General features: G+C 38.0%; 2 protein-coding genes across 2 annotated transcripts; one reads left to right on the top strand and one right to left on the bottom strand.

Annotated features, from left to right (window-relative positions):
• Positions 1 to 710: 710 nt before the first annotated feature.
• Positions 711 to 11,470, top strand: LOC103973742 (probable protein phosphatase 2C 33). The gene is made up of 7 exons (XM_009388387.3): positions 711 to 1,292; positions 1,381 to 1,552; positions 1,632 to 1,849; positions 1,947 to 2,054; positions 2,125 to 2,250; positions 2,367 to 2,596; positions 10,947 to 11,470. Exons 1-7 carry the CDS (start codon positions 1,074 to 1,076, stop codon positions 11,158 to 11,160), a joined length of 1,287 nt encoding a protein of 428 aa, XP_009386662.1. The 5' UTR covers positions 711 to 1,073; the 3' UTR covers positions 11,161 to 11,470.
• A 3,560-nt stretch (positions 11,471 to 15,030) lies between these two features.
• LOC135605124 (COBRA-like protein 7) lies at positions 15,031 to 17,416 on the bottom strand. The gene has a single exon (XM_065094847.1). The coding sequence runs from the start codon at positions 17,245 to 17,247 to the stop codon at positions 15,244 to 15,246; it is 2,004 nt and encodes a 667-aa protein (XP_064950919.1). The 5' UTR covers positions 17,248 to 17,416; the 3' UTR covers positions 15,031 to 15,243.
• Between the last annotated feature and the right edge of the window lie 3,044 nt (positions 17,417 to 20,460).

Below are 20,460 nucleotides of genomic sequence, written 5' to 3'. Positions count from 1 at the left end.
CATTTATTAGAACTACCATATGACTCGGTCCCCCCACCACATTCTTGGCTCACTATTTTCTCTCTCTCTTTAAAAAAAAATAAATAAATAAATCCTGATCGAATTTCAAAGATTTTTTTTTAATTTTTCTCACCGAGCTACTCTTTTTTATTTATTTATTTATATATATATATATTTCTCAAAAAGTGTTTCTTGTTTATCTTAATTTTTAAAATATCATCTTATAAGATAATCGAAGTTATTTACACTTATGAATTGATCCATAAGTGAATCGATCTAATCCCCATCTATTAATATAATTTATATTATTTTTTAAATAAATTTATAATAGTTTTAATATCTTCATGAAAAGACACTTAAAAGTATTCAAAAATATTAGTTTATAACTAAAATAAATAAGCTTAAAATTCAACAAAAATCATATCATCTAAAAAAAATAAGATTTCGAATAGATACCCTTATGAGTTTTGGAATTTAAAAAAAAATCAGATTTTTATATTATTTTTTAATAAATTTATAATATTTTTGATATCTCTATAAAAATACTATTTAATCTATTTAAAAAATATTATAATTAAGAAATGAGATAGATTTTTACCCTATGCACCGCGTAAATACTGTGAGAAAAAAAAAAAACCTCTCAAAATGATCCAAAAACGAAGGTCTTTATTTTCTCGCGGATTCCTCCGTCCCTAGTGATTTTCTCTCTCTGTTCGAGACGACAGGGGAAGAGAGAAACCGCTTGACTCGACTCAGTCTCTCTGCTGTCGCTCTCGGTCTCTTGGGCGTATTGGGTCCTCTACTTCTCCGTATTCCCAGTCCCTCTGGCATTCTCTCAACCCCGGACGTCGATTTCTGCGGCAGAAATTGCAGCTTCCAGTCGTCAAAACCGGTTCTTGGTGAGGCTTTTCGTTCATAAAAGAAATATTGGATCTTGGATCGGAATGAGAGGGCAGTAATGTGGGTTGCTGGGATGAGATTGATGGGAATGAGCGAGAGGTGAGTGATCCCTTGAGGGGAGAGGGAATGGATTAGAGTTCATCGGGGGGCACCGCGGAGCCCGCCCTTCACCGATGGCGACCGACATACGGCCTCGAGATCCGGTCTTGCCACCTACCATGGTCCCTCTCGCGACTCTCATCGGCCGCGAGCTCCGCGGTGGCAAGTCCGAGAAGCCTGCCATCAGGTATGGCCACGCCGCCTTCGCCAAGAGGGGGGAGGACTACTTCCTCGTCCGGCCCGACTGCCTCCGGGTCCCCGGCGACGCCTCCTCCTCCTTTTCGGTCTTTGCGGTATTCCCGATCCCCCTTTCGGTCTCGGTTTTCTCGTACATTTTGTTCTTCTTCTGCATCCTTTTGCTTGACAGCTCTTCGTGGACAGATCTTTGATGGACACAATGGAGTTTCCGCTGCCGTGTTCGCAAAAGAGCACCTCCTGGACCACGTTATGAGCGCGATCCCTCAGGGAATCGGTAGAGAAGAGTGGCTTGAAACCCTTCAACGCGCACTTGTCGCTGGTTTTGTCAAGACTGACATCGATTTCCAGCGCAAGGGCAAGTTTTATGTTCATCTGCTTTTCTTCTTCTTGTTCATCTGCCCCATGAAAAATCTGAGCTTTTGTTCTTTTTGCAGGAGAGACTTCTGGGACGACAGCAACGCTCGTTGTCGTTGATGGGTGGACGGTCACCGTGGCATCCGTGGGTGATTCGAGGTGCATTCTGGACTCGCAGGATGGTGTGGTTTCATTGCTCACGGTTGACCATAGGCTAGAAGAGAATATTGAGGAGAGAGAACGGGTGACTGCTAGTGGGGGAGAGGTCGGAAGACTTAATCTTTGCGGTGGCAAAGAGGTAGGGATAATAGAGATACTGATGTCCAAAATTATGATATGACTGAAATATTCTGTCTCATGTGGATTGCATGATTAATGTGCATGCTGATTCTCAGATTGGGCCACTTCGGTGTTGGCCGGGAGGATTATGTCTTTCAAGGTCAATTGGGGATACAGATGTGGGCGAGTTCATTGTCCCAATTCCACATGTGAAGCAAGTCAAGGTGGGTGCTACATGATTTGTTGTTGTTTATGTTATTTTAACTAATATGTTTTACTATGTTGAATGATCAGCTTTCAAGTGCTGGAGGACGTTTGATAATTGCTTCTGATGGCATATGGGATGCTCTTTCGTCTGAGCTTGCTGCCAAAGCTTGCCGAGGACTTCCTGCAGAACTTTCTGCAAAACTTGTTGTTAAGGTGATGACATGCATATGCAACCAGCCTCTGTTTGTTTATTGTCAGTTTCTTTCTGGTAACACTCTTGTGGGTATATTTTTTTGAGCTGATTTAGCTTGTATAATATACTGGTTTAGGAAGCTTTGAGAACAAGTGGCCTGAAAGATGACACAACTTGCCTAGTTGTTGATATAATTCCAACTGATCATACTCATCTCCCACTATCACCAAGAAAGCAGCAAAACAAATTCAAATCCCTTCTTTTCAGGAAGAAGTCACAGAATTTCAGTGGTAAACCTAATAAACTTTCTTCTGTTGGCTCTGTCGAGGAATTATTTGAGGAGGGGTCAGCGATGCTGGAAGAAAGGTACTGTTGACCTATTACTGTCATCCCCTTTCCATTATTTTTCTTTCTTGTTTAGTCATTTTCTCATTTGCTATTTCTTCTGTTTCATAACTTCTTTTGTCCACTCTCTCTGTCAAGAGACTACTTTTTAAGTTTGAAGCCCTCATTATTTTCTTCATTGTGCTGGATAAATAAGTTGTCGAGGATATAAAGTCCACTTAAAAATGAGCTAAGGTGCTTGGAATTAAAGATCTTCAGATTTTCTGCCTCTTTATTAGCTAGACAAATTTCACAGGCCATCTCTTTGACAAACTTAAATTATCTTGAAACTTGAACTTTATTTTTCATGGTTAATTCTTTTATTTATAGTAAATTTTTTTCAAGTTAAGACAAGATATTGATTTGTCGAGACATCTGAGTTAGTTAATACATTGTTACACAATTGACAGTTCTCATATTCGAGTTCATGTGTGATCATCATGTGTGTCATTTAATGTAAGGAAAATATATTTGGTTTTTAAAAAGACAGAGAATAATTATTATATTCTGTTGATATATACTTTGCTTCTCATTAATGGCAAATATGACAATCTTAGGGAGAAGAAGAAGGTTCTGTTGCATTGCATCGAGTAATTATGGGAAAACTTTTGCCAGTAATAATTTGAAAGAAAATGCAATATAGATTGAATATTAAATTGCACTTTTTATGAGCATTTTTAGAACCAAAATCAATATTGGAAGCAGGATCTTGTTAGATCAGATCAAATTGGCTAAAGATTAAGCCAAAATCAATATGGAACAATCAAACTCATCCTAGAATTGACCAGATGACTGAGAACAACAACACTAGTTGGTTCTGTCTGGTTCCCTACTTTTGGAAGGCTATGGATTTTACCTCAGATTTGGCCAATGATTTTGCTTGTTCCAGCTGATTACCAATATTTTTTACTATCTGATTTTGTTCAACTGCACTCTGTATCAACAAATATTGGTCAGATCAACCAAAATTTCAAGTTCTTTCACCTTGTGTTTACACTTGTGCCTACAGTTAGGAGAGCAGTATAAGTGTACAGCATCTCTGGTCATACCTATGCTGATCATTTGAGTTGGTTGTTACTCATCAGTTGCCTTTCTACGGAAGAATCTGGATCAATTTGTTTGGTTAGTCAATCAAAATATATTTTTTCAAATAAATGTATTTGTTCCCTCCTTTGGTTATATACATCTCTGGAAGATTGTATAACCATGACTCATGGATAATATATTATCCATAAGCCAAGGTTATATAATCATGGCTGTTCAGTTTGTTTGGTTATAGAATCATGAGTCATGCTCTACGACAATCTATCCTAGAGGAGATTGTTGACTTATTTGATTTGTTCCATGCAAAAGCATATTATCCAAATTATTTACAAGATGAACACTTTAATAGATATAACATATTGGATAACTATACAATTTTGAAGGACATTAATCAACCTCCACTTTGTATGGCATAAAGTCATGCTTTTGCCTTCAGTGTGCTTGACACCTTGTTATTTGCTAGTGGATGTTATTTTTGTACTGATGTAATAGAGCATATATTTTGGTTAAGATGAGTAATACTTCTGTCAATAGCTAACAGGCCTTGGGTTGTATTTTCATGTGGTTTATCCTCACACAACATTCCTATGCCAATGCTACAAGCACACAACCTGCTTAATTTTCAACATTCCCTGAGATTTATCTCAGAACAAGGATGTCTTGTGGTCTATATACTTGGAATTGTGCATTGATTATACATTCCCATTCAAGCTAAAGGCTTAATTTTTACAGTGAAGTTAATGTAAAAGGGATACATTTACCTAACCCAACTTAGTGTGCTTGAGGACTACCTGTATTGGAATTCGGCTAGTATGGTATTTGCTATACATTTAATCAACACATTGTCATGGACTTACTGTTTTTCTAGGCTAATTTGTAAGGCACTCCTAGGCATGCACCGATAGAATCTAGTTTTCCATCGATCTCAAGGACAAAATACCTTGGTTGCTTGCATAAATGCACAACTTTGGTTGGCAAAGAATGGTCTCACATAATTGTAAGGAAACTTAATATTTTATGGCTCACTTTACAACATAATAATGCTAAAGTGGTGTCACAAGGCTTCCAAAGAGCATATAGAAAGGAAATATTTTCAGCTAAAAACTCCGCACAAGTGCGAAGAGGCTGACTTAATCATGAATGCATATCTCCAAGGCACTATTTGGTAGGGGTCTCCCTTTCATTTACCATATGGGGGATTCTAAGGTGCTGCAATGGCTAAGAAAATTTGATCAAGAGGGTTGTTGTTTACAGCTTTACCATCAGCCTAGTAAGCATACTCATGTTATGGGAAAAATTTCGATGTGACTTGGTTCAATGATCTCTGCAACGCCACATGATAGACACTATAGGCAACTGTCTTTGCAACTATAAAAACATTAACATTGACAGCACCCTAAGTCTAATGTTCTCTCCTTGTGATTCCTTTGATGCTTTTGTCTTTTTATACATAACCATCAATCTTTCATGATGTCATAAAGCATCTTCAAGTTCCTAGCTTGCTTTTACCTTGGGAATTTCTGACCACTTCACCAAGTACTCTGTCTATATAGCTCCAATGGAAACAATGTGAATGCAATATGCTAAAATGGTTTTGGCAGAGTGGCAAACACCAAAGAAAGTATTGGAGCTGAGATCCTTGGTTTCGTCAACTATTATCGACGCTTCATAATTGAGTACTCGAAGACGCAGCTCCACTGATGGAGTTGCTAAAGAAAGTGTAACCTTGGCAATAGTCAGACAAATATGAAGCGGCATTCCAAGACATAAAGGCTACTGTGTTGGAAGAACCGGTACTTAAATTGCCAAACTATGGGAAGCCTTTTGAAGCCCAAACAAATGCTTCGAACAGGGTTTGTTGTATCGATGCATACTTCTCGGTACATGCGATACGTATTGGTTCGACAGGATACTAGTACACGGATCACCCTCTATCGGGTGGTACTGATCATTTGACTCCGTATCGAGGGATACGAGGTCTGTACAAGGAAATAATAGTTGAAATCCAACCATTATCGACCTGTACTAGTCAGTAATAGTCAAATTTCAACCATTACCGATCAAGGGCTAAGATTGCCCTGTTTCAAATAGTCAATTTGATTGTTTGATGCTTAGAAAAGGGTTTTTAAATCCTTTCCTTCCCCCTCTTTTAATTCATTTCATTCTCTCAATCTCTTAAACTCTTTGAAACTCTTTTTCACTCCTATCTCTCTCCTAGTCTTATATTTTTACTCTCCTAAACTCAACAAAGTTATATTTTGTGGATCGGATCAAGTTTAGGAGGCTAATTTGGGAGGATTAAGAGGAAGAACACTCTAATCAAGAGGTATGTATTCTCTTTCTAGATTTTTATTGATTTATGAGATGATTAAGTTTATTCTATAGATGTATGACTTAATGTCTAATATATTTTTTGATATATTTTTGATAGTAGAATAGTGTTAATTAGGGAGTAATTAAGGTCTGTAATGTTTTGATTAGTGTGTTTAATATTGATTTTTTCAAAATTAGACACCCAATAGGTCAAATCTTTATATTTCATGCATATTAAAGATTGGATCATATGTTTGTAATGGTTTAATAGGTTTAATTAAGTTTTATTAGGTTTTTAATATTGTGATTAGTGATTTTAATGATGATTTAATCAAAATTTGATTGATATTAGGTTAATTTAATGTAATTAAAAAAGATATATGACACTAATTTTTCTTAATTTATGTTATTTTTATTAAAATTATACTAAATTTATATTTATTTCTAACTTAAAAATCCTAATCTAATTTTTTTTCTATTTTCTATGTATTTTTGAAGGTTTTTTTAATGATTTTGGCTATACTGTCGGTACGCCCTAGCATGTATCATCGGTAAACCTCGGTATGTTCCATACCAAGCAAGGCTCGATACATTAGTACGAACTAAAATTGTAATCCTTGGCTTCGAACTTCGCTATTGGAATACTTATGCAAGAGAGTCACCCGATGGCCTAGAGCAATAAGCTCAACAAGACCGAGCAGTGGTATTCGATGCACGAGAAGGAGATGACAATGGTGGTCCACTGTCTACGAGTATGGTGGCACGACTCCCTCGAAACACAATTTGTGCTAAGGTCAGACAATATCGTGTTGAGTTACTTCCAAATTAAAAAGAAGCTCTCCTCAAAGCAAGCATGGTGGTAGGACTTCCTGGCTGAATTTAATATAACAATGCAATTCAAGCCCGAAGCGCAAATGCCATAGCCGATCCATTGAGCAGGAAAGTGGAGTTAATGAATGTCGTGCAATTAAAAGGCAGAGGCCAAGTAAGTCAACTGCACTCTAATTTCCTTTCTAGGATCAGGGATGGATTGTACAATGATCCCCAAGCAGTAACCCTGATGCAACTGATCAAAGAAGGCAAAACATGATGATTTTGGCCAAGAGAGACTCATCTATACAAAAGAGAATAGAGTTTATTTCTTCAAGTGAACAACCTGAGGCGTGAACTCTTGAGAGAGTTTAACTCTTGAAAGCCTACCATTCAGATTCGCAATTTGCTTCTCGAAGTGTTTTAACTCGGCTACCCTCCACCAAAACCTCCTACGAAAAGCGAGTTAAGTCATTTTAGCAGATCGCAAGACAAAACTACCTAACAGAACAGAGCATATCAAACACTCGATGAAGTTCCAAAAGCTTCCCTGAATAGAAGCCAGTTGGGAGCCTGAAGACGCCTTACAACACGAAGAAGCAGCCATCGAAGCTTACCAATAAGCATTGATGAGGGCGTCGACAATTTGTCAATGAATCATTTATCGTTTTTGTTTGCTTGTACATATGTCTGGTAGTATGTTTGCCTTATTTTTTTATGTTTTTGCTTAAAAACTATGAATAGGAATAGTTGCAATGCTATAGAGCGATCGCTTACTAGAATGGGCAAAACTGCCCCAGAATTGTCTCGTTTTCACATGCCAAGGTCTATTTTCTGTAGACTATAGTGTTAAGCAAAATGTCAACCACCTCAGTACCCAAGAACCCTCGGGGTGGTGTAGGGCTGGATGGAGGTTTAGGATAGTGTTGAGCATTGATAGAATTCACAAATTCACACGTTAAGCCTACAAAAACTTGCCTATGTGCTCGACACCCGATGAACAGTCATTGCGGACTTGTGACTATTCATTTGCCTTTTAAAGTCCTTGTTTTCTCCATTCTCTCTTTCTCTCTTGTACACCAAGTGTTTGTTGAATTGCTTGTAAAACTATCTCATGAGACGTCGGGACTTGTCCTTCACTTGTTTTCAAACTAATTAATTTGCTCTTTTACAGGTCCTTCGGGACCTAGCGAGGTTGCAACTAGTTGACCCTTTGTGGATGGATAATGCAAGAGTACCTCACAACTTAGGCAATTTCAGCTAAGTCCGTGATAGTTGAGCTGATCATTTGAGTCCAATTGTCGATCAAGCCCCATTTGATCTCCCTTTTTTTATGTTTTAGTTTAGAAAACCATCGAATCGATGGTTCAAACCAAAACTGGAATCATTGGTTTCGCAATCCATAATTTTGATTTCCTAAACCTAGGAATCGAAACCAACTGCCCCTGGCTAGTTCCAGTTCGATTTGGAACCAGTGAACCGCAAGACCAGTTCAGTTTCAGTTTCGGCCCGGTTCAGTTTCGGTTCGGACTGAACTGTGGTAAGGGATACTTCTTTGACATATAACTTCAGTTACAAATTATTCAAGAATTGAACTACATTTAGGATCTTTGCCCAATCTCATTGGTTGGCCTAAAATATTGATCCAAAAGAACATTTATTCTTTGGGTTTGACCATTTACCTAGGGGGTCACGATTTGTGGAAATATAATTTTGAACTCAACAGTTTGAACAACTCTGTCCAAACTCATCCCAAGAATCTAGATTTTCAATCACAGACAATGCTTTGTGAAACTCCTGAATATGGAACCATGTTCTTCATGATTAGTTTGGCTACTCCACAAAGTAGGGATGTTGGAAGGAATGCATTTGAGAATCAGTTGCACAAATAAGATTGATCCAAAGTCTCCCCTTTTGACAAATTAGTGATATTGTCTAGCACAATGTTCACTTCTTTAATGACTACTGGAATAATTGTCCTCCTTTTATATTACCACTGATCAACCCTTCAAGGTCTTCCAAGGTTGCTCTAGCACGAGCCAAGGTAGTAAGGGATCTATGGGTTTCTGTCTCTCCATCTTGTCTTGCTAATGTTCAAGGCAAGTTCACACTAGACATCCTTCCCCATCTTTGACCAGTCAATGTGCCACACATTTGCGAGAGTGCCTTTGATAGCCTTGGTATTCTTGTCAAGTAATAGAAAGGACCAGTTTCAGAATCTTGTCTTTGCAAGAGATGGTCAAGAAGCAATTAGAATGAAAGTATAGTATTTTGCATTGGACCATTGTCTTTATGTATATTCTGCTGGTTTCTTGGTGAGTTTCTGGACTTCAACTTGTGATTAATATTTGGAATCAAGCTATACATGAGGTTCTTTCAAGTTTATGAAGTTGGGGAAGTTGTTAAACTTCTTGCCAATTTGTTGATGGGTTGGAATTGAAAATGCCAAGTGAGGTCCTACAGGAAGCTTATGCTATGCTACAAATTTTATTCTATGAAGGAAATATGGGGAAAGTATTAGAATTTCCAGATCAATATAGAAAAGATCTGTTAGTTTTGAGTATTACAAGGAAATTGATTATTGGCTCTTACATGCACTAAAAGCTTTTGTAAGAAATTTGATGCCTTTCAGCTCCCTTTTCTAATATAAGATAAAGTTAAAACAAAAGGGTATAAGAAGTGCCAGTTCAGAAGTTTGTAATAATTTTGTTAAATTAAATCATTTGATATTCTTTATCATGACCAATGTTAGGCTTATTTGTTACAATTTTGTAGGCTTTATTGAGAGGTATATATGCTCTCCACCTATGAAACAATGAGTATTTGGACTGTTAGGCTTTTATAACTTTAGACAAAGACATGTTACATATGCTGATTAAGTCTTGAATATTTTGCTATATGAATCTAATATTATTGTACCATGGAAAAACTACATCTTGTGAATCATTAATGAAACTAGTGATTGATGGTTGCCACATGGAACAGGGATCTAATATCCGATGTCCAGTGCATTTATCTGACACAGACTTCTGATTGTCACACTGAACAGCACAAAACAGATCAGGCAGAGTGAATTGATTGCACTGACAGTAATGATGATCCTACAATATCTTAGTTGTCTCTTTTCTTTCAGTTTAACTAAGGTTGTGTTCAGTTAAAACTTTCGCTTCCTTCTCCTGGAAGACTTTGGCTGCACCCGCAACCCAAAGAAGAAAAATTAAAAAATAAAGAAAGCTTTTTTCCCCTTGTTGGAATTCTATGTCACCAGTTGGCAGCTACTTCATTCAAATTAAAGGTAAGTGGCTGATTGATTCACTTCGTTAAGAGTTGGACTTCCCTTGTGGCCACCTCCTTGGAACCATGCCACAAGTTATGGAGGCTTGAATCATTGGCTGTATGAAACAAAATGTGACAATACAAGTGAGGACAACGCCTCATGGTCACAATCCATGGGGAAACCAAATTCTGCTTCTATTGCCTGCTGAGCTGATTGTTGGTGGAGGTGATGCCTATGTTGTCAGCAAATACTCCTATCTCTTTAATGATCTAGAATTACAGATGGACTAAGTTGTTGAGGTGCATCAGCTATTAATGATGCATCCAGTTTTAGTGGAACAGAAATGGTCGGGGAAAATCAATTGGTCAAATAAGTTAAGACAGAGGCCACATTGAGCCACAAGTGATTGTAAGACTTCTTAGTTTATGAAGGAGCCTCAACGAGTGTCGAGGGATATTGATATTGGTAGAGGATCTGTCCTGATAAAATTATGTGTTTTTATCATATAATACTTTATTGATGGAATTACGGAGTGCTCCAGGTATGATTTATTAACTTTTCTGCAATTTCTTTTTGCAATAACTTAGCACTTGATTTGTTTTAATTCTAGGTATATCTAATGATCGGTGAGTCACTCTTATATTATCTTACCACCAAAAATCATATCCTGCATTATATCACACAGTTTGCTGTGAACAAATTAGGTCTCAAAGTTCCTAAGCTGTTTCTTTCAAATCTCTTATGAACAAGATTCAGCTGTCTAGTAGTAATCCAGGTTGCCATATAAGTAGCTCTCACATCATTGACACGAATAGACATGCATTATTCTAGGTACTGGAAATATTTCACACGGAAAATCAATTTCATTGTGACCAATTCCAAGTGCAGGCTGGGGAAAATTCATTTGAAGAACTCAGGGCATCTAAGATGTGCAATCTGCCAAATGGACCAGGCACCAAATAATGACCTATCGGTGACTTCTGTCGATGGCTTCTGCCCAGCATCGAACCCATGGGAAGGTCCATATCTTTGTGCTGACTGCTGGAGAAAGAAGGATGCCATGGAGGGAAAACGGCCAAGGGAGTCAACCATGTCCCGGTGAAGGTACTGATGGAGTGTGTCGAGTGTGTTTGTATTCAACTGGGTCACTCTACCACTAAATGTAAAAAGGGTGAGGTGAATAAAGTGTTGGCTGTTGTCTGAAGGCTGTTGCTCAAGTGATGTTTGCTGAACTAACTGCAGTTCTATGAAGATTGTGATAGTGTAATCACTAACCCAATTTGAAATTTGTATGAGCCACTGGGAGTGCGATAGGTTTTCTTTTTTTTTTTTTTTTTTCGCAACCATCATATCCAGCCAATGTCTATATGTTGTAGAGTTGTTCTCATCAATGTTTATAATTCTTCAGAGCATACGTTACTTGTATCGCGGATTTTAGAATGTGATGGTGGGTTCCTTTAAAGCTAACGCAGGGTTTATAGGAGTTGGCTATGCTTTTATGATATATGTTGGGAATTTGGATGCAGTGCTCATAAAGTTTAATCTCATGTATAAGCTGAATTCTGGGCGATCAGAGATCTTTCCAAGATGAATGCCTAAGCGCTGAGATGTGTTACAAGAAACAAAAGGTCCTATACGCCATGATGTGTAGAATGGCTGTGTTGAGGCACAATCAAACTCTTGGAAGAAAATAATGCAAAGTGGAAGTCAAAAGGGCAATGTTATCAAATAAATTATTTAAGATTGGTGGGAGCATGAGATCTTCATAATTACCATTTGTTGTGATTAGTCAAATGGTCCTAAATATTGTGGAAGAACTAAGCACATTACCCATCTCACATAATTTTACAAGGCATCCATCCGATACAAGAAAAAAAAGAGAGATGATTTTGTGGTGAATACCAACACATTTAATGGTAGCTTTTCTGGTAAAGAGAGTATAGTAGATAGATAATATGATATTTTAATTATAAAATTTAATGGATGAGATTTTGAACCTTCCACATTTGGTAAGTGAGTCTTAATTATATAAACTACCAGTAACCTAATATTTTCAGCGAAAAAAAAATTATCAGAATGTTTAAAAGGTAAGTCTAGTAGTAGACGATCACTAATTAACTTTTAATATTTGGTGTAAAAATTTATCGAATAAGAATAATAATAATAATCCTTAGTAGGTGGATTTGATATTTCTTACTTAGCATACTGTGCTGAAGCAAAAATCAAGACACAAAATCTTTATCCAATGAATTTGAAGATCTTACCTAACAAAGTTTTGAGATTGAATCTATCTTATCCTTTACAAAAAAAGAGTCAATGTGTTGAACCCAAAACGTACATTCTATTTTGTAGCATGAACAACTAATATCCAGGCTCAATATGTATTACCATCTCATAGTAGTAGATGAAGATACCATTTGAACAATCAAATGAACTATATGAATATTCAAAGTTACTGTTGCAAATCGCTTTGTGGGCCTTACGACGGAAAGCAAAGAATGAGGTTAGAATTGATAATAATAATAATAAAATTACTCTCGTTACTATCTATCTATCATAATATGTGTTAGTAACCGCAGCAGCAGCAGCCTCTTATGTTGAACGATTAAATTACTATCTACAAATAATGATCAATTTCGTTTAAATTTTTACTAAATGGGAGAAAGAAACATAGTCGAGGATTGTTCAAAATGAATTCAGATGAATTTTTGTTTGAAAAAAGTAATGATAGGGCATTGGTGTTGTTATTAAAGATGCTTTTGGCAATTATTTACTTACTGATCGGTAGATGAAGGAGATGAGGAGACTTGCAAGGCTCTTAGCGATGCTAGAGAGCATTTTGGGCAACGAACTATTAAAGGAGTACAGCTTTTATTTATTTAGTCCTTTTTATTTGAAAGTGATTCGATCCTACCGATGGACACTTTCCAACAAATGAAACATCTCCACTTTTATGAATTTTGAAGACCATAGTATTAGCAACTATTTATTAATTTTGAAGAGATATGAATTATTCACATTTATATTTACAATGAGGTGAGTAAAGCAGCTCATTGCATTGCTGCCAAACCAATTTTGTAATATCCTCTACTTTAATAATAATATTCTTTTTGTTATGAATAGTTAAGCTTATCATTTTTATTTTTTTAAGAAAAAACTCATGTGTCTCTATTGAAATATATGGATTTGTTAGTGCATTATTACATTAGTGACGGACTTTATATTTGAATCCATATCTAAGGATCACATATTTCATTGAATGCATTAAAAATAACTCATATGTATCATACACTTATCCACGTGTAATCCCATCATGTCATGGCATGCTTATGCATATGCCTATGTACAAACTCATTGGTATGGGATACAAGTTACACCATATAATCAATCCATTTCCAGTCAGTCTCCTTTTGATGGAACGAATGACAAATTCTCGGAGGTAATAATAGTTACAACATTGATGTATAATGAATGGGTGAAAGTAACTTGGCAAAAGATAGATATTATTGAATACATGGGTAGGAAAAGCATAGATGCATCCATGCTTTTCTTTAGCTCCTTTTGTTCACGTTGATGTCATCCATGCTGCTGTTTCTTCTATCAAATTACATCTCAGAATTACCTACTCCTCCAAGACAAGTTCATCACATAAAAGATCAATCAATTCATGTCTGCGAACCCTTTCGTCCAAGACCTCCCAAGTTGTTCTCGTGTTTGAAGCCACGAAGAAAGAAGAAGTCAGCATCATGTGCTCAACTAACATATCGGACCCAAAGAAAGAAAGAAAGAGTGCATAACACAACAAATACAATTTAATTTGCGTGCGGTGGAGGAGTCGTCATCATCATCAACACAATCCACATTACATACATTAAAGAATGTCGTCTTTCGTTTTTTTTTTTTTTTTTTTTTTTTTGCAAAAAGAATAATTATTTTGTATTTTACATCTTTTTTTCCCAATCAAATGGCTGATTGATAGGCAGTTATGAATAAAATCGTATCATTTCAGCAAAATTACAATTGTCCTCCTTTTCTTTGTTTCATTCTTTCAACTCAAATACTAAATCTCAAAAGAGTTATTTTGGATGAATTCAGCCGGAAAAGGTTCTTTTTTTCTTTTATTTATTTTTTTTAGAGCATCCCATTTTTTATAATAATATCAAAATGTCCTTCAAACTATAAACACATGACTTTTCTTAACCCCAAAAAAAAAAAAAAAGGAAACGGTATAGGGATATTTCAGTAAAAGGATAAAAGTTTAAATGTTCAGTGGCAAAAAAAAAAAAAAATCATTTTAAGAATTCACCCAATTATTTTTCAAAAATAATTAAGAATAAAGATCGGCCAGCAATTTGCATGTTTTTTGTCTTAATTGCTCGGCGAAAGAATATTTCTTCCGTTGACTGAATCATCCAAGAAAAGTTCCCCGGCTGAAGTGGTCAACCTCAAACATATATTATAAATAATTTAATCTATGGCAGGCAAGCTGTCTTTTCTTTTTCTTGGGGGACATGTCCTTAGAATCTAAAGATCAACCACTCTTTCTTTCTTTCTTTCTTTTTTTTATTTGGCTCTTCACTCGTACTGAAGTCGACCACGAAAAGATCAACGATAATTAGGTGCACAATGTCAAGAACTACTCAATTATGGATGGGGGACGGTTGAAGACATCAAAAGTGATTGATTGATTGATTGTCCATGATTTCATGTTTTCAGCTATGAATGAGAAAAGGTCCTCGGCATCATCTTGTCCCTACATTATTCATCAAAGAGCGATGTGCATCAACAATTATAGCCAATATATATATATATATATGTATATTATGAAGATTTTGAAGGGACATTCCAACTGTTTGTAAAAATTTAAAATGATAATGGAACAGTAAATTACTTTGGTGCTCTCATGAAAGAAGTCATGCTTTTGTAGATTACACCATACACAAAAGCATGAAGTATCATTCACACAGGAAACTGATGATGAATAAAGTCTCAAAGTTAATCGAAGCTGATGCAGAAAACACAACAGGTAAAATGCTGAAGATCCATAATCCATTCAAGACAAAAAGTAATCAGATGAGCAGATGCAAAAGTACATGAATAGTGATAGCAGATGCATACACTATCATCCAATCCAATTTTACAGAAAGAATCAAAGAATTGGCAGCTGCGGGAGGAGAACAGAGAGCTACAGCTCCAAGATCACCAGAGCTACTACAGCCAGCACGAGCAAGAACAGAGTGACGAGACCAATCCCCCCCCCGCTCCTGGGCGCCCAATTCGCAGGAATCATTTCTGGCATCGAGCATTCCTCCCCGTTGAAGTACACCTTGGAGGGGTAGCCGTCCCCCGCAGTGATGTCGATCCCGGGCGTCTTCGTCTTGGTGAAGGAGATGACCGACTGCTGCTTCCCGGGCACTCTGGGATCGTTGTCCGGGTTGTTGCCGTTCGCTTCCCCATTGAGGTAGTCCAGCCCCGGTCGGCCCTGCATGAAGATCGTGTTGTCCTCCATCGCCGTCCCGTTGAAGGAATACATCTGCTCGTACCCCGCATAGGCCTTGTCCATTCTCACGGCCAGGAACCAGTCCGCGAACTGGTCCTCGCGCCAGTTGAACAGCGTCACCCTGGCGCTCCACCCCTTGTTGTAGTTGGTCAGGACGTGCCAGTTGATGCTCACGCCGCAGTAGTCGCCGCACGGCAGCGGGGAGGGGACGTTGTAGTGCTTCATCTCCGCCCAGGCGAGGGCCTTGGCGGTCCGGTTGTCGAACGGCACGAGGAGGGCCTCCGGCGGGAGGAGCAGCGCCGGCGCGGTGGCGTTGCAGGTGGGGCCGCTGGTGCCGGCCCGGCAGCCGCAGGCGCAGGTCTTGCAGGGGACGACGGAGTCGTTGTAGAAGGCGGAGAAAGAGACGCAGCACTTGGGGCTGGCGCCCTTGGGGCGGGAGATGTTGCAGACCACCTGCCAGCTCGCGAGCGCGAGACTGTCGGAATCGAGGCCGCTCGAGTCGGGGAAGGCGGTGGGGCTGACGCGGTTGGGCTGGCCGCACTGGTAGTCCGGGTTGAGGGTGCCGGAAATGTTCCAGTTGACCGGGGGAAAGAGGACGGAGCGATTGAGGTCGGGCGGCATCTTGTACACCTGAACCTGGAAGGCGGAGACGGCCTGCTCCGGGTCCATCTCCCGTGGCAGGATGGTGCCGTTGCGGCAACAGTGCGGGATGCGGCCGAGATCGGTGTTGTTGTACTGCCAAGGAGTGAGGTCGACGATGGTGGGATTGCGCTTGCAGCTGAGCACCTTGGAGAAGTCCAGATCCTGGTAGTACTGTCCCTGCTTGCCGAAGACGCAGTCGGAGACGTCGACGACGGACGGGTAGGCGCCCTTCATCGAGTAGATGAACTCGTTGCGAGCCCACTCCCAGGAGAGCTGCCAGCGGTCGAGGCGGCCGAGCGGGTTGTGGTTCTCGATGGTCACGAGGGCGAGGTAGCTGCTGCCGTAGGACTGCAAGACGTCGTAGGAGATGATGAGGTCGCCGGAGAGGCGAGGGAGGAAGCCAGTGACGTTGGTTTCCTTGGGGACGTAGTTAGGATTGGGAAGGCAGCAGGTATCCACGGCATAGGAATCGTTGTAGACGGTGGGCCGCGGGCAGCTGTAGGAGGGATCGTCCAGGGCGAGGAACTCGGGGAGTGGCACGGAGGGGGGCGGGGAGCCGAAAAAGGTACCGACGAGGGTGATCTTGGCCTCGATCTGGGACAGGTCGTTGGCGGTCTCGATGGCGGTCTTGAGGTCGGTGTTGGGGTAGCCGGAGAAGGCGGTGGCGTTAGCGTCGAGGGTGGTGTTGTAGGGGAAGGTGGAGCCATTGGTGAGGACGCCGCCGCCAACGGAGACGATGAGTTCACGGTGGCGGAAAGGGATGAGGAGGGTCCAGGAGAGGAGGTCGGAGGCGCCGTGGTTGAGGACGGTGGCGGTGGCACCGAAGGAGTAAGGCTGGTCCGCCGGGTCAGAGGTGAAGGGGTGGATCTTCTCCCGTTTCTCAAGCACGTAGGAGAGGTAGATGCCATTGCAGATGGCGTCCGGCGAGGGCGCGGGGACAGGGGCTGGGGTGGGGGTGGCTGCCGGCGCTTGAGACCGAGAATCGTCCACGGAAAGCAAAAGTACAACCAGAAGAATCACAAAAGACGGGCGAGAACACCAATCCATGTTTCAGCAACTATTTCTCTCGCAAGCACACGCAAGCACACTCCTACGCGTGCGACTCAACTTCTCTGTGAGAGAGGTGAATGAAGCAGGAGAAAGAAGAAGAAGACAAAGGAAGGAAGAGAGGGAAACGAGTTGGAGAACACACAGCCGTTGAGTATTGGACCGAAGAAGGATGAAAGCAAAGGAAAGGGGGAAGCGCGTTAGAGAAGACAGTTGGGAGAGGGTGGAATGGATTTTGTTGTGGCGGTCCATTGTTTTCCCGATCATCATGTATTAATTTAGGAGGAGGACCGCAAGGATTTGGAAACGGATGGAGGTGTGCTTCGTGTTCTGGAGTGGGTGATGACCGGACTTTTTCGAACGTTGAAAAGGTTAAGGGGGGAGGGATTTCATGACACTTTTATTTTTTTAATATTTCTTTTAATTCTGATATATATATATATATATATATATATATATATATATATATATAGTCTTTATCCATCTCTCGTGAGAGAACCTGAATTAATGACATAAGCGTGTTTTGATTGACGTTGACGTGGTTATTATAAATTGCTGCTAATAGGGTCCTTTTTTTCCCTTTATATGTTTTTTATTATATACTGTTATCTATTGTGATTGATATATGTATATATATATATATATATATGTATATGTATATATATATATGTATATGTATATATATATATGGTGTATAGGAAATATAAAAAATCAAAAGACAAAGTAACAATGATAATGGTTCGAGGCACGTGGGTCCCACATGCTTCCTTAGTCCACGTGGATCGATTCAAACTACTGAGGGACCCGTACTTAAAATCAAGTACCCTTAGATTTGGTCGACTCCTTGCGGCCCACCGGCTGTTGACATGCGTGCCTGTCATCGCTACCGTGTTCCAGAGCATTCGAATCCGATGTACTCTTTGGACTCGTTCGCAACGACCAGGTTCGATGCTTGCTTGAGGAAGCTATACTTGGCGAGACGTAAAAGTATTTTACTCGTTTTGCTAGTATTTTTACTACTTTTTCGTTTATTTCTAAAATTTATATGTAGTACAAAATTTCTAAAACTTTGTACATGTAGGTTAATAATTTCCCTACAAGACCATTCGAATTAGTTTTAATTTCTAAATGTCAAACAACCAAGTAAGTAGCCTTTTGTACATCTTACATGTCTTACATACACCTCCTTAGTATATATTTTATTTGCCAATGATATTATGTGATGAGAGTTTAAATAAAATTAATCTTAAACTTGAGTTAAAAAAGAAACCTACTAACTAAAGGTTTTTAATCAAGACTAAAACTAAATAAAATTATGTCAGGTTTTTTATTAGTAAGAGAGTTTATCAAAGTTCATACTATTTTGCATTTGGAAATAGACACAATTACTAGTCATGTGCAAGATACATCACCTTAAGTGATGAGATGAGAGTTTAAATGAAATTTATCTTAAACTTGAGTTACAAAGAGAAACCTAATAACTAAAAAAATTTAATTAAGACTTAAACTGAATACGAGATATAGTTTTAATTATTCAACAGGTTAAAGAAATTAATAAAAATATTATTTATCAAAATTAAATTTTGATGGTTAAAATGAAAAGAGGTGTGTTGGAAGTTTCATGTGACAACATTACCTTTAAGATTAAAAAATATATGGCATAGTTTGTAGGCGAATGATGTAGTAAGAATCTTAGTGTTGGGTGGTTGACGATCAATATGTACAAAATATTTATGTCATTTGGATAAATAATATTGAAATGTATGTGTATATTTATTTATTAGGAAAATTAGAAAGAAAAATAATTTTTTATAGTATGCCAACAATTAAGTGCTGCTGCTTCCTTAAAAGATAAATAATAATTGTTTAAAATAAATTGGTATAGGTGATACGCTTAAGAGATTTATACATATTGTAATTAGAAGATATAAGATAGATAATTAATACAAATGGTATGAGGAGACTTAAAGCGAGATATTATAAGAAATTTTAACTAAAACTTGTAAATTAAATATTAAATTCTCTTAATTTAATTAGAAATACTACTTTATACAAAGATACAAACCCTAAATACTTACTTGTTGTTGTTGTTCATATCATATTAAAGAATTTGGTTATTTATTTGTGGATATAAATATTTTAGGCACTATTTTTTTAGTTTATTGATTAATAACTTAAATGTTATATTTTGGTACTAGGCCATATGTTATATAAAAGTGTTATCAAAGCAAAGATTTTGCACGCCACAGTACTCAATTAATTCTAAAGGATCCAACATAATTGAAAATTTCAATATTTCTGGCAGTTTTACTGTAAAAATGCTTGAAAAAATTAAAAGGGTGGGTAGTCATGCCGAAAGATATAAACGTTGTTGATTCGGAGAAACATGAGTTAAAAGAGCGTGTAACTATCATTTGCTTTATATCATATTATCGTATAAAACTAAATAAGTCTTAGGATCAAATCCCAACCCATTACTAAAAAAAAAAAAAATATAAATAATGTTATTTAGATAAGTTAGTTAGAATAACCTTATAAACGAAGAAGATAATGACTTGATTTTATACTTTGTATGCTTCTATTTGAGAAAGATGCAAAATTCTGGAATTTATACAAGAAAATCTAGTATTCCATGCTATCACACTAGTGAAAAATAATAAACTCAATATAGATGATTATACCATATACTAAAGGTTAGGAAAAATGAAGACCATAGAGATCAATACCAATATGGCATAACGGGTTTCTAAATTCGAATATTTGAATAAAGTTTAATAACATATATACCCGTAAAGTGTACCCTTTTACATATTTATTATTATCCTTTTACACGAAAGATGATGAAATAATAATGATATATTGTGGTAACTTTTCAAAAGAATCGGTATTTTGATTTTATTTATTTTAAAAAATAATCATACAATAAATAATTAATAAATTAAACAAAAGTAGATTTGTTTAAAGATTACTTGAAATATTTCATAAAATAATCATTAAAATAATACATTTCAGAAGGGGCATAACAACTAGAATAGTATGTACATCCTGATGGGGATATAAACAGGAATAACCTTTGTATAGGAACAAATACTAGAAGACCAAAATATGCAGCGGAATAAAATGGAAACACAATCAAACAGAACACCAAGATATACGTGCAAAACCCCTTCAATGTGAAGGGTAAAAACCACGGGGCAAACTAGAGATAATCCA

The sequence above is a fragment of the Musa acuminata genome, chromosome BXJ2-2, assembly GCF_036884655.1.
Source record: "Musa acuminata AAA Group cultivar baxijiao chromosome BXJ2-2, Cavendish_Baxijiao_AAA, whole genome shotgun sequence".
NCBI lineage: Eukaryota > Viridiplantae > Streptophyta > Magnoliopsida > Zingiberales > Musaceae > Musa > Musa acuminata.
The sequence above is the reverse complement of the archived record's forward strand: the minus strand, read 5'-3'. Positions and strand labels throughout refer to the sequence as shown.